This window comes from Rhamphochromis longiceps, linkage group LG19 (assembly GCF_057381845.1).
Source record: "Rhamphochromis longiceps isolate RC_006_pf linkage group LG19, R_longiceps_female_GT1.1, whole genome shotgun sequence".
NCBI classification, from domain to species: domain Eukaryota; kingdom Metazoa; phylum Chordata; class Actinopteri; order Cichliformes; family Cichlidae; genus Rhamphochromis; species Rhamphochromis longiceps.
The window spans coordinates 24,758,144-24,772,163 of NC_140575.1; the positions used below are offsets into that span (position 1 = coordinate 24,758,144).

The 14,020-nt window shown below is 40.9% G+C and overlaps 2 protein-coding genes across 3 annotated transcripts; both read left to right on the top strand.

Annotated features, from left to right (window-relative positions):
- The first annotated feature begins 1,361 nt into the window (after positions 1-1,361).
- On the top strand, positions 1,362-5,084 carry sumo3a (small ubiquitin like modifier 3a). 2 transcript variants are annotated; one of them, XM_085391374.1, is made up of 4 exons: positions 1,362-1,519; positions 2,398-2,526; positions 2,617-2,688; positions 2,827-5,084. In XM_085391374.1, the coding sequence occupies exons 1-4, from the start codon at positions 1,499-1,501 to the stop codon at positions 2,887-2,889; spliced, it is 285 nt and encodes a 94-aa protein (XP_085247500.1). In that variant the 5' UTR covers positions 1,362-1,498; the 3' UTR covers positions 2,890-5,084. The 2 variants fall into 2 exon arrangements, with proteins under 2 accessions (XP_085247500.1, XP_085247499.1); XM_085391373.1 differs by having other exon boundaries at positions 2,398-2,688.
- Positions 5,085-6,625: 1,541 nt separating this feature from the next.
- LOC146646838 (thrombospondin-type laminin G domain and EAR repeat-containing protein-like) lies at positions 6,626-13,987 on the top strand. The gene is made up of 13 exons (XM_085391378.1): positions 6,626-6,957; positions 7,939-8,162; positions 8,656-9,002; positions 9,413-9,503; positions 9,600-9,756; positions 9,851-9,982; positions 10,063-10,133; positions 10,269-10,427; positions 10,515-10,716; positions 10,796-11,028; positions 12,781-12,959; positions 13,084-13,185; positions 13,372-13,987. Exons 1-13 carry the CDS (start codon positions 6,873-6,875, stop codon positions 13,523-13,525), a joined length of 2,136 nt encoding a protein of 711 aa, XP_085247504.1. The 5' UTR covers positions 6,626-6,872; the 3' UTR covers positions 13,526-13,987.
- The last annotated feature ends 33 nt before the right edge of the window (positions 13,988-14,020 follow it).

Below are 14,020 nucleotides of genomic sequence, written 5' to 3' on the forward strand. Positions count from 1 at the left end.
TGATGGTGATGGGGGTGTGTACTTCTCTGCACCTCCGGAAGTCCACTATCAACTCCTTTGTCTTTGCGACGTTGAGGGTGAGATGGTTGTCTTGACACCAGTGGGTCAGGGCGCTGACCTCCTCCCTGTAAGCCGTCTCATCACCATTGGTGATAAGACCCACCACTGTAGTGTCGTCCGCAAACTTCACAATGATGTTGGAGCTGTTAGTGGCTGTGCAGTCGTAGGTGTAGAGTGAGTATAGGAGAGGGCTCAGTACACACCCCTGTGGAGCACCAGTGTTCAGTGTGATGGGGGATGAGGTGATGCTGCCCAGTCTGACCACTTGGCGTCTGTCAGACAGGAAGCTAAGGATCCAGCTGCAGAGGGAGCTGCTCAGTCCTAGATCCTGCAGTTTCCTGTCCAGCTTCGAGGGAACGATGGTATTGAATGCTGAGCTGTAATCTACAAACAGCATTCTCACATACGTGTCTCTCTTCTCCAGGTGTGACAGGGCAGTGTGTAGTGTCAGGGCTATGGCATCATCAGTATTATTTTGGATTTTATCTAATCCACGCAGTGTCAAAAGTACACATACAGGCTCAAGTGTATACACTATATTGCTAATAGTCTTCACTTGCTGCCTTCACACATATGAACACAAGTTACATTCTTAATCCATAGGGTTTAATATGATGTCTGCTCACCTTTTGGAAAGAAGAAACTACCAGTTGCATTCAAACATGATCACTAACAAAAAGTAAACAGGCCTTCACCTTGTTAAACTGATAGATATTGTAGAACATTGAATAGCACTTATTAAGGGAATTAAGTGATTTGATGTCTATATTTGAGTCTGTATTTCTGCTTTTGACCCTGTGTGGATTGAAGAAAATCCCAAATAAATTCAAAGTTGTGCATCAGATTGATACATACTGTAAATTAATCATTCCTGACTGGAAAAAGAACAGTTCAAAGAAATTATTAAAAGCCCCAAATTATCATGACTTTCATGCCCATAATGAGTGTATAAGAACTTCTGACCACTACTGTATTTCTGAACTTCTTAAAACATATAATTAAATTAAAAGAGTCAAAGTATTATTAAAAATGACAATAATAATACACTAGGATATTTAAACATTAAAGAGCTTAACCAATTCTGAAGTCTGGTCTAAACTAAACTAAGATGGAAACAAAACATTTTAAATGAATGGAAATTAAACTACAGAACTTCAATAGCTACCACTTACAGGTGGCTCGTTATTTGGTTTAATTTGTGCGCACAATAAGAGATTTTCATATAGATTCCTCGCGTGATCGAGTTTTTTTTGCATAGACGCGCGCTCCCGCGATTTGGCAACCACGTGGTGTTTTAAGGGCCAATGGCTTATTTGCAGCAACGGTCTGAAGCGCGCACCCGTTAGCAGGGCAGAGGAGAGGACAGAAAGCGGCAGAAAGACAAATAAAGCCGAACTAGCAGATTATTCTGTAAACTGCAACGCGAAATCCTGCCGAGATGTCAGAGGAAAAGCCAAAGGTAATATATAGAGGTTTATATAACTGCTTGCTTGTTATGATGGCTGAGGCGAGCTCCTGCGAAACCGTCGCTTATATGTGCAATCTAAAAATGGCCTGGTTTGCACGTTTCTCTAAATCGGCGCAGTGTTTGTTTCGCAAATGAATGAGTACCCGCACATTCATATGTGCGTCTATATGCGCTCACACAGCTCACTGTAGGTGAGTTTGGGAGGGATGTTGTCCCGCTAATTGGGGTCTAAAAGGTTGGGAGCAGGAATGTCAATTACACCATGATTGTTATTTGCGGATTTTTTTCTTTGTCGAAACGGGACCACGCTATGTCCGCAACGCCGCAAATGCCGCAACTGCAGCAGTGGCAGAAGAGCGCAAATGGAGGTGACGCACCGCCTTAAAAACTGATGTGACTATGGTATTCTGGTAGTTTTTATTTTATTTGTTTTAATTTTTTCGTTGTGCTGCTTGTTGTACCACAATACTTCATAACAAAACTGCTAGCAGCGTTAGCCGGTAGCTAAACTCGCCAGTGGTTCTGAGCCTAGCCCGGAGCTAATGATGCTAACGTTAGCGCCTGTGAGTGCCTTGTGTGAACGCATATGGTAGCATGTCTGTGTTATTGAGCTCCAATGTACGTTTTGTTTTAATCAAAGCATCAACTGAATAGTATGGCAGTAATTCAACACAAGTCACATCTGTGTTTTGTGACACGGCTGTTAAAATTGTGGGATTATATACCTATTAGTTTACTTTCTGTATGTCTGAGCTAGCAAGGCTAACAGTATTGTGGATGTCGCTTTAAAGAAAACGTATACGTACTATCCATTACTGTGGTTGCTAATCCATTTGTTTATCAAGTGTTAAACCATTGTGTTTCTACAGGAAGGAGTAAAGACTGAGAATGACCACATCAACCTCAAGGTTGCAGGGCAGGATGGGTCGGTGGTTCAGTTTAAAATAAAAAGGCACACACCTCTCAGTAAACTAATGAAGGCATACTGTGAACGACAGGTAAGCTGCTGTAAGTTCTTAAGCAGCATGATTACATGCACACTTAACTTTGCTGTTCTTTTAACGGAAAGGCGGCATCTTCATCTGCAGGGTCTCTCAATAAGGCAGATCAGGTTCAGGTTTGATGGCCAGCCGATCAATGAGACGGATACGCCTGCACAGGTATGATTATTATGCACTTGTAACCATTATTGAAACACATTCAGTTTCTTTAAGATTACAGCGCACTTGTCCCCTAAATAAATTGAATATGTTTGCAATACTGTAAAATAATTAATATATGGAACATCTTTTTCTCAGCTGGAAATGGAAGATGAAGACACCATAGATGTTTTCCAGCAGCAGACAGGCGGCCATTGCTAAGCCCTACCCACCTCATTGACGGCCACCCTCAGACAACGCCCTCAACCATCTCACTGTCCATCCCTTCCCCACCACTCCCCTCATATTATTATTATTATTATTATTATTATTATTATTATTCTTTCAGTTTAAAGATGTCTGTCATGGTTTTCGTCAGGTGTTGGCGGGGGGCCTCGTTGGCTGTTTATGTGCTGTCTCAGTCAGGACTGAACTTTTGTGTGTCAACAGTCTCTCTGCTGGCCAATCAGGACACAGATTTCCTTCTGGCACCGCTGGCTGTGATTGGACCAACAACTCATCACAGCTGTTCCTGGTTTGTCACTGCTTTTGGTTCACTGTGCAGTGAAAGCTTAGTATCCAGTAGTTTGTCACTGTTTTCATCCATCAGGGTTGAATGCGAGGCTCTGCAAGTGTTTTGTCCAGGGGTCACTGTCAGTGGGCATAAAAATGGTTTGAAGTGGAAGCACTATCTGAACATAATACACACATGCTTCCCATTTCACATTGCTTTTCTGTGTGTTTGTTGTCTGAATGGTGACTCGTTTTTTTGTTTGTTTTTGTTTTGTTAAATGAATTTTAATTCTTTGCATTTTAGGTGCTTCTGCAATGTTTCTTTTCTTTTGTAAATGTTAATTTTAGTTTTTTCGTCTGTTATTTTAAACATTAACACCCATGGGGCATATGGTCGACATTTTTTTCCCCCTCCTGTACAGCAGTATCAGAATGGGTGTTAGATAAATGTTGTGGGACTTGGACCAATACTCCAAAAACAGAACGTCTGCTTCATATTTGACGTGCTTCTCTTTAAAAAGCCAACTTCAAGGTGAAAACTGTCACATTTAAAGGCATTTATATTGCATCAGTGTTTGCTTCCTCTTAGATGGCTACTCAGTGAGTGACTGTGGGTGTCTGCGGTACAGATGGATATATGCTTATGCAGAAATGCTTGTTTCAGGGGAAAGAATTCATCTATATCACAGAAGTGCATCCACGGTGTAAGCTGGTCGGCGTTTGATTGTGTAAAGAATCTCTTGGTGCAAAATACATAACATTTTTCTTTTTGGTTCTGTTTTTTCCAAAGTGGGCTAGTGACCGGTCCTTGTGATGATCTCAAAAGCAGGTCTGCTTGTTGTAGAGGGTGGACTGTGAGTGGGAATAACTGAAAGGTTCCTGAATGTTTTTTGTTTTTTTTTAGGTCAGGTGTCTCATCCCCTGTATTGCCCTAGCACAAGTAGGCCAACGGGAACACTGAGTTTTAGATGTGCTTTGAAGAGGAGCAGGTTCAAGTTTGAGCAAGGGTATCCAGCAAAAGTTGGACTGTCTTTGCTAAAAGACACCAATGACACTTTTCACTACTGTGCCAGCTGCTGAGATGCTGTCTGCTTGTGTGTTGTTACAGTGGCAGTCTTTCAAGTGGTGATGAGCGTCTTTCACTATTTTTACATTCTGGAGAGTGAAGCATGCAGTTCGTTTCATATCAGGAGGTCAGCCATTGGAGTTTGGGAGACAAGTGTTCTGTACCTACAGGGCCCCGTTCTTCGTATGTGGGTAACCAAATTATCTTTGAATGTAAATAGTCTGAAATGAGCTAGGATTTCTTTTTTCCCCCTTTCCTCCCCCCAGTTCAGCCACGGTTCATTAAGCTCAAATCCTGAAAAGAAAAACCCAGCTTTTTTGAAGTTAGTTGGATTCAAGTTATTAGAAAAGGTTGCACCTTTCAAAGTTAAAAACACACTGCAACAAAATGTAGGTTTTAATACGTGCTTTAAAAACTGTCTGAACACTTTCAGCTACTACAGTAAATGTTTTTCATCTTTTATATGAATAGTTAAGAGTTGGTGCCAGTACTGAGAAATGAAACCTTATTTCCTTGCACAGCCATCAGTAAGCATCTGTCAATATTGTATTGCACAGAGAAATGTTGAGTGTTTGTGCGACATGCATCTGCACAAGCCAGTCAGCAATCATGATTCCAGCTTTCGTCACACAAAGTAAGAGCACACTTTACGATGCCAACAAGCAGCCTTCCGCTCGCATTTCAAGAACCCAGTGAGCTGGACAAAGGTCAGCTGAGCTAAACTGTAAAGTACGAAGAACGGGGACCAGGTCTTGTCATGTTATGTTTTCTCTACTGATTTGTACATTATTTGTGGTCTTTTACTACTGTATACAATAAATATAGTTTGGTACTCAGATTTGATGTCAAGTTTTTGTTTTTGTGTTTGACCAGCTAATCTGTTTGTTTTAAAGAACATAACTTAAAGCCCCTTTTCTGTCTCCAGGGAAGGGAGGGGTAAAATTTGGGTACCCAGATGCACACAGATGGGAGCTAAGGATCCAAAAGCACCGAAAACCTGCTTTCTAATGTGCAAAAGTAACCATTAGGTGGCACCACTGGTCCATACCAATACCATGTCTTGGGTTTGCTAAAGCTTTGCTTTCATAAAAACATGAAAGTAGTGGGAAAAACCGTAAACTTAGCTGAAGTGTGTTTCAGAAAATGAGGTTCTGAAGTGGTCCTCAAGCACACTTCTTCATGTAGTAGACAAAAGATGACTAAATTTAGATAAATGAGTTAAAAAAGGACAAACACTGATTATCATCTAAAACTTCACCATCGTCTTTATTACCCAGGTCCAAATTTAGAACGTGGCATCTCATCTGATAGTCTGTGTGAATACTTGCATTCAGTATAACCGGAACAGTGATAAGATTAATCATAGCGGCCGATGAGTCAAACCAGGAATAAGGAAAATCAGGCACCGGTGGACAATCTGCATCTGCTTTTCTTCATCTAAACGGGTTCAGGGGTGTAACTGCTGTTCCTGGCAGTAAGAGAGATTGATGAATGGATAAAGGAAAATATACTGGTATGTATTTTGCATCCTTGATATTTGTGGCGTCCATAATCTTAATGTGGGTGGAAGAAGAAAGACTGTGTCATTTGCCTTGTGTCATTTGCCTTGTAAATGTGCCGGATGGTTCTGAGAGATCTGACACAAGCAGACATGCCGCTGTTCCTCATGAGCACCTGGTGACCATCAAAATAAGATTAAACAGACTTGAGGAAATCAATGAATGTCGAGTTTGAGTGGCACTGAACATCCTCTGTAGGAGACTGTACACTTTCAGGTACTCCACTGTGACTGACTTGGCCCACCCAGGTTGACATACATGCAAATATGTATTAATTGCAAAAACTATCTGACCAAGCTGCTCTTAGTACTTTCTCCATTACAGTCTTTGCTTATGTTAATACTATTTTGCTAATTCAAAACATATATGTGGTTCAGCATACTATTTAGCTTTACTATCTTGAAACATAATTACTTTTTCAATACTTGCAGAGCTTTCAGGAAGCATCTAGATGTCCTGAACATACACTAAAGTGCGATCACAACTAATATAGTAAAAGCTCGGCTTGGATGCACTGCTTGACCAAAGCTCGTGCAAGTGTTGTTGTTTTCTTTTGATTGCCTTTTAATAATAACAATAAAAAAAGCCCTTTAATCAATCATTTTTCATGTGATCACATTCAGATATTGTGCCTGTCTGCTTGTCTGTGAGCGTACACGTATACATTAACAAAGGGGTGCAGCTCACCCCTCTGGCAGGTCTGTGTCATCAGATTTGTGGTTGAGTGTGGATGACTGACAGGGTGCTTAGTGATTTGCATGAGTCCAGAGTTTAAAAGGAGCTGCAGGTGCAGGTTTTTCCACACTTATGAATGGATCTCTCCAAGCGCGGATGCTCTGGGACTTCCTACTCCTAACATCAATCTTAGGTTACCAGTGTGACTTTAATGATTGTCACCCGAATTTCTTCATAGACATTTTTTTGTTTGGAGCTGGAATTCTTAGCAGGCTCAATATGAAGTGTACACAGCTTTCTGGTGTGTGTTGTCATTTAGGATAGGCAAAGAAATACCTTCAGTATGGAGACATTCCTACCAACTGGAAACTGAAACAAACCGATTTTCTGCAATGTCAACGCTGATATTTATGCCGTTCCTTCTCCTGGGGTTAAGAGTAACTGAGACAGCCACAGAAACATGGAGGCAATGTACAGGTATTATTCAATTTTTATTCTATTTTATCTCTTCCAGTCTCAGCTGAGTTCAGCACATGTAATGTTTAGTTAATTATTATACAGCGAATGGCTTACTGTTTCATCTAAAACCCAGGAAGCCCCTCTAGCTAAAATACTTTTTGGTAATTCCAGCTGTCTGCATCTGCCTACAGTACAGTAGGAGTGCTTCTCTGTGTGGACGTGCATGCCACTTTAACCTAAATGAACATCCATAAACAAGTACAGACATTGGGTGTGGTTGGGATTCCACAACAATCCCGTACACATTGAAATATTAGGACGTACACAGCGCATGTTTACGTGATGTCTCATCAGTGTGGGAGTATTATTATTTTTCTGTTATCGTTGCTTAGGAAAGAGTATCTTTTTAAAAAAAATAATTAAATAACAAACCCACTGAAGTCTCATAAAACCCCACCACTACCTAGGGCTGTTTCTCACACTCCAGGGTGTGGTGGTGGCAGTAGTACTGGGACATTGAGGAATTTATTAGTTTCCTGTGGATCCTGACCTTTTTGACTCGTGTCCCTTTAAAACAAACCTCTGGTTTTGAAGATGCTCTACCACACTCAGCACTTAAGGTATATAGAGTAAGTAATCCTGCTGGTGCACTAATCATTTCAGCTCAAACTTTATATGCTCTTAGGTATTTTTCTTTCTTCTTTTTTTTTTTTTTACAATAAAGCATCAAATCACACTTTTCATTGCAAAACCTAAAGTTATTAAATTATTCTAATGTACTGAAGTTGAGTGAAAGTGTGAAGTACGGTGAATAGATTACTTCTACTGCAGCCTGAGAGCGATTTTGTTTAAATCCACTTTAAAAACTTTCAGCTTTTATTCTTTTCTAACCCATTAATCATCCCAGGAATTCTGCAGTGTTACTTTCGCAACACGAGGAAGTTTAAAGTTTGGCCATAAAACTCACTGCCATAGTCTTTATTTGCATATTTTGTTCAGGTTCGCTTCCCCTGGATCTTCTATCTTTTGTCCTTGAGAGGGACCCATCCAAACTTGTGCCGGGGGTGCACATGAAGCAGGCCGGCGGGGTGAGGGGGATTCATTTCTCAAGCCCTGATACCGCACTGAGCTTTCCCTCCTCCCAGATTCTGGTGAACTGTGACCTCTTCCCCAAGGAATTCTCCATCGTTCTGACATTAAAAGTCTCCGACAGTGCACCCAAGGTGAGCATCTGACTGAAACGCCTCGGTACTAATGACTGCAGGGGTGTGAAAATAGGAATATGTTGCAAGTAATAACAGTTGATTACTTAAGTAAAATAATAGATGCCACCACTCCACCCTGCTTTGCTTGAGGAGATGTTGTGTGTTACATAAATAGAAAGACTGTGTCTCTGCAAACCCAAAACACAGAATAGATTTGACAGAAATTCCTGTTACAGTGTCATATTAAACCTGACAGAAAGATGAATGCATACGCTGCTAAACTTGACACAGATGTCGGTATTGCTCATATTTACTGCCTATTGATTTATTTGCAATTAAACTTACATGCAAGTCTGTTCTTCTAGTGCAATTTAGTGTTTCAAATTGCAACATAGTTCATTACCCATCACCTAAAAAACTCCATTCTTGATTAAAAAGCGTATGCACTTTGTTAGCATCGTCCGCTGCCAAATTCAGTGTGTCTGGGCTTCCTTCTTGTTTTTCCAAACAGGGGAATGAATATGTGTTTTCTCTGATGGGGCCGAAAGGACGACCAGTGGATCAGAACAAAGAGGAGAACGATGGAGGCAGCAGCTTGAAAAGCAATAAAGAGTCAAGTATCACCGGAGAAGAGCAACACAGTCAGAAGACAAGAGTCAAAAGTGATGGGCGCCTCATTCTTGGACTTAAATTCTCGGGAAAGCGTCTGCACTTCCTTTATAAAGGTCACAGAGGGGTTGTAGAGCACTGGGTGTTTCGAGGCACCCAGCTGGCTGACAGCCAGTGGCACACTCTTGTTTTAGCCATTGGTAGTCATCACGTGAAGCTCACAGTGGATTGCAGCTCACCAGTGGAAATGTAAGCTCAGTTTCTCTCCCCTCTTTCTCTTCTCTGTTCTCTGGGTGGATACGTCTGTTTCCCACTTTACTCTGTTCCCTCCGATTTTGCCTTGAGGCGCAGTAGATCCTTCACCACAATAAAATGGTCCTGCTCAAAATCTGCGTATGCCCTGCAGCCATATCACAGTAGCCTGACAGTGTGTGATAGATGGTTTTTTAGTGGAAATTCCCTCTGGCACGCCGAAAGGAGGAATATCAACACCCACACAGCACTTGTACATGTAATACAGTTCATGTCTCACACTGAGTCCTAGAATGAGAAGAACAGAGTGAACTACTTTAATTATAGAGAATTTAGTTCATTTACAGAAGAAAAACAACTTACTCCACCTATTAGAAATAATTATGTATATCTTTTATGGCAAACAGCATTCCCTCCAGGCCTTTCCCTTCAGACCTCAACATTCAGGGATCCAGATTCCACATTGGTAGTCGGGGGCTGTGGAAGGGCTTGTTTTCAGTAAGATGCCTTTCTTTATTTCAGACTATAATAAGATTTGTAAAGGATATGCCATGAACTCGGAAATGATTACCTCTTCTGTGACCACATATCCAGGGTCTACTGCGACAGCTGGTTTTGGTGCCAGGTTCAGATGCTACCCATCAGATCTGCCCCTCTTCTGACCCCCAGCTAGCAGCTCTGTCAGTACCACCACTGTTTTTAGACCTGCCAGCCACAGGAGCAGAAGATGATAGACATGGGAATACCTATGGTAATTTGCATATGCATGTATTTTTACTCAGTATAAATAAGACATTGCATGTTTGCTTGCCTCTTTGATTGCTTTCTGGTTTTTAATATGTCAGAAACTGAAGCTAGAGTGTCTGTGGGCTTGGAGAAGTCATGCTCGGAGCAGCTACAGGGCCAGCTGTGGTTTAATCCCCTCAAAAAGGGCCTCTACCTCTGTGACGGTACAGTTTGGATCACTGTGTTAGAAGGTGAGACTCCAACTAACACTGTTTCTGTTCTTGTTTCTATGAAATAAAATCACATAAACCATTCATTTTCATTAACACAGATCGCAAAAGGCTGGACTATGTGCTGGAACATCAGGTGCTCACCACCAGCTCAGAGACCCACGACATAGAGGTATTTATCCACCATTTGCTGTGAAACTTACTTAGGTCTTATTGTCTGATACTTTATTGTCTGATACTTTTGTTTCACTTTCATTTGGGATTTCCTGTACATAAACCCGCTGTGAAAAAAAAATCCAATCTCCAGCTGTTCCAGGTACCTGGTATGGGTCTGATGGCTGCTATGGCTCATCGGTCGGCATCTGGCTCTGCTGTGTATCTCTGGACTAAAACAGGTTTCCAACTCTATCAGAATATCAGCACCAACGGAGCCCTGGCTTGGAGGCATTTCAGCATGGGCAATAAGGTGTGACAAGTTAGTGGAAAAATCACACTTTAATCCTACTAAAAGCTTTAAACCTATACTCTTTCTCTTTTGTTGTTTTTAATGTAGATATATCTGGTGGTGTCTAATTCTGGGGGAGACAGGCGATTTAACAAAGACTCACAGGCGGACTTTTCTGTGATTTACAAGTGGAGCAAAAGGAGAAAAAGATTTGTGCAGTTCCAGACTCTGCAGACGCACTGTGCCCGAGACTGGGAGGCATTTAATATAGATGGACATACATATCTTGCTGTCGCTAATCATAGACAAGGTAATATAAATATATACCTATACTACCCGTTAACTTCCACAGTGTCTGGCATGGCATCTTTTGCTTGTTTGGCTTTTAGGTGACAAGAATCACACTATAGACAGTGTGATATACAGGTGGAACAGATTATCAAAGTCTTTTGAGGTCCACCAGATGCTCCAGACTTCAGGGGCGTACGACTGGGAGTTCTTCACTGTCGGACCTTACTATTTCCTGGTGGTCGCCAATGCTTTTGATGGCGTGACCACTTCTTTAGACTCCGTCATCTACGTTTGGGTGAATGGAAACTTCCAGGTGTTCCAGAAAATTAAGGTTTGTGATAAGAATAATGTAAAATGGTAAATGGTAAATGGGCTGCATTTATATAGCGCTTTTACTAGTCCCTAAGGACCCCAAAGCACTCTACACAACCAGTCATCTACCCATTCAAACACACATTCACACACTGGTGATGGCAAGCTACATTGTAGCCACAGCCACCCTGGGGCGCACTGAAAGTAGCTCAAATAGACTAAAAATATTTTCCTATCAGCTGTTTGCTGCTTCGCTACAAACCCCTCAAAACTCTGAGTGGGTTTGAGGACGGCATGGTTTCCACTCCATGGCAGGAAGTCATCTTCTGACCATTTGGGCTTTGGTTTCTCCTGATGAGATCTGTATCTGATGATTATGAAAAACTACCTTAAAAAATAGAGTATGTGGTTTGCTATGATTTGCTTGAGCGATAACGGTGCTTTGACGTGTTACTGATAGTGAATGGTATATTTGAATCAAACCACATCTGATGTGAGAGTGTTGACACATTAATAGTCTCGAGAGAAAACAGGAGGAATTGTGTAATTAAGGGGAACGCCCCATGCGAGATGTGAGGATGTACATGAACACCTCAGGGCTGCTGGTAATTAATTAACTGAAATAATAAAGAAAATGGGGCAGAAAACATATTTATCACATAATTTTAGTCATGTTGGCTCTTTGATTTCACAGAGGCAAAGTGAGTCTGTTAGCTCAAAATAATTTTAGCCCATTGGCTACATTTAATATTATCAATTTGGATCTCACCTATCCAGATCTTTCATTTACGTTGAATTAAAAGAAGGACAAGTTCACTCTGAAAATGCTCACATTTAATGAACCATCTATCTACAAACTGATGAAAGGCTTGACATGTCTTCAGAGAAAAGGTGGACCATATATCTTTGCTTTTTTTGTTTATTGGCATATGCTTTAATTATAGAGAGTCGTAAATCCAAAAGCATCGGCACGCCTCCTTAAGTATCTTCAGTTTTGGATGGCGCGCCATAGGTAATGTCTTCGTGACTCTGGCTTGGATAAATCTATCATGGGGTGAGCCATTTTTAATGGCTTATAATATTTCCTGGAACAAAGTAAATGAAAAGTCCAAGTCATATTTTAAGCTGTCCAGTGGATGTCAAAAGAATGTCCCAACAAGTTCACCCCGAGATTGGAGCATTGGAGCAAGACTGTGCATTGTTCAGAGAAATAAAAAAAAAAACAACCCAAGAGTTACATTTCTGATTCAGACACAGCACAACTAGAAAAAGACTGAACAAGTATGGCTTGAGTGGAAACGTTGCTAGGAAAGACTCTTCTCTTAAAAAATAACATGGCATCACGGATTAAGTTTGCAAAGTCGCATTTGAACAAACCACAAGATCTCTTGAAGAATATCCGTTGGAAAGATGAGACCAAAGTGCAGATATCTGACCATAGTGCACAAAATCAGACACAGGTTATCAGCACAAACACCTCATAGCAGCTGTCAAGCACAGTGGTTGAGGAGGGATGATTTGGGCTTGTTTTGCAGCCAGAAGGTCTGGGTAACTCCTCTGTATACCAAAGTATTGTAGCCACAAATGCGAGGCCATCTGTTTTGGCTGAAACTGGATCCTGCATGTATCAGCAGTTTCATCTAGCACTGTAAAATATAATAGCAGCAGAACTCTTCTCATCAGCAGCAATATGCAACTTACTTAACTTCTGTGTGCCACGAGTTTCCCATTTGAAGGCTAAAGTATTTGATTTATTGATTGTTTCTTTTAGACGTTCTGTGCCACAGACTGGGAAATGTTCCAGATTGACAGCAGAGTTTTTTTGGTTGTTGCCAATGGACACAGACTCCATGGTAATGGACCGAGTCAGTACACCATTAACTCCACTATCTATGAACTGGACATGAGTGCACAGCTGTTTGTCCGCTTCCAGGACATTGTCACCTACAGGTATAGATGTTCAATCACCAGATAATACTTACCAGGTGTACACACGCTCAGAAACATTTTCTTGATGCGTCTGCTGTCATTTTATCTGTTCATTATCTCCACATACCTTCCTCTTTCTTTCCAGTGCAGTGGATTGGGAGTTCTTCAGCCTTGGGCAGGAATATTTTCTGGTTGTTGCTAACTCCTTCAATGGAGAATCCTACTCTCTCAACAGCATTCTCTACAGGTATTCAACTTGTCAACAGCACCCCTCCCAATGTGAAATAAGTCCACCTTATTGCCTTTTGGTATCCGCCTTGAAACCATCTCAAACATCACACACACACAATTCTAATATTGATTTATTATCTTACCGTGAGAGCAGATGGAAATACTGCACTAATGGGATTCATCTTTTCTGTTTTGCTTTTAGGTGGCAGGGATATGAAGGATTCGTTCCTGTTCATTGGCTGCCAACGATCGGGTGCAGTGACTGGGAATTTTTCAGCGCTAAAGGAGAATCATATTTAATCTACTCCAGTGCCAAGGCACCGCTCTCCAAAGTGTTCATGCTGAAAACCTACTAGACAAACAAACAAAAAAAGTGTGGCTTTGTGTCCTGCATCTGTGTAATTGTACACAATCTATCATGTATGAAAATAATTTGCAAAAGGTCATTTAAAAAGGTCATTTAATGGTTACATTAATTATTGAAATTTTATTGACTTTTTAAATTATTGTCTGCTCAGAAATTCCCTCAGGGTGTTGGCTGGGGTACCTTTGCAGTGATCAGCCCTGCATACAGTCACCCTCCACACAGTGATATGTTAACCACTGATGTACCTCATTTTAAGACAAAAAAAAATCACATGGACCAAAGAAAGTCTGTTTTTAATATATATTTGTGTGTATCGTGTGACAAAACTTAATACAAATTTCTATATACTCTCTCTCTCTGTAAGAGCATTGTGATTTAATATTATTTTGTTTACTAACTGTAATATGTTTTCTTAAATAGAAAAGTGTATTGTTTGTTGTTATATTTTGCCTCTGGCTGCATGAATTGTATATGAAAAGTGATA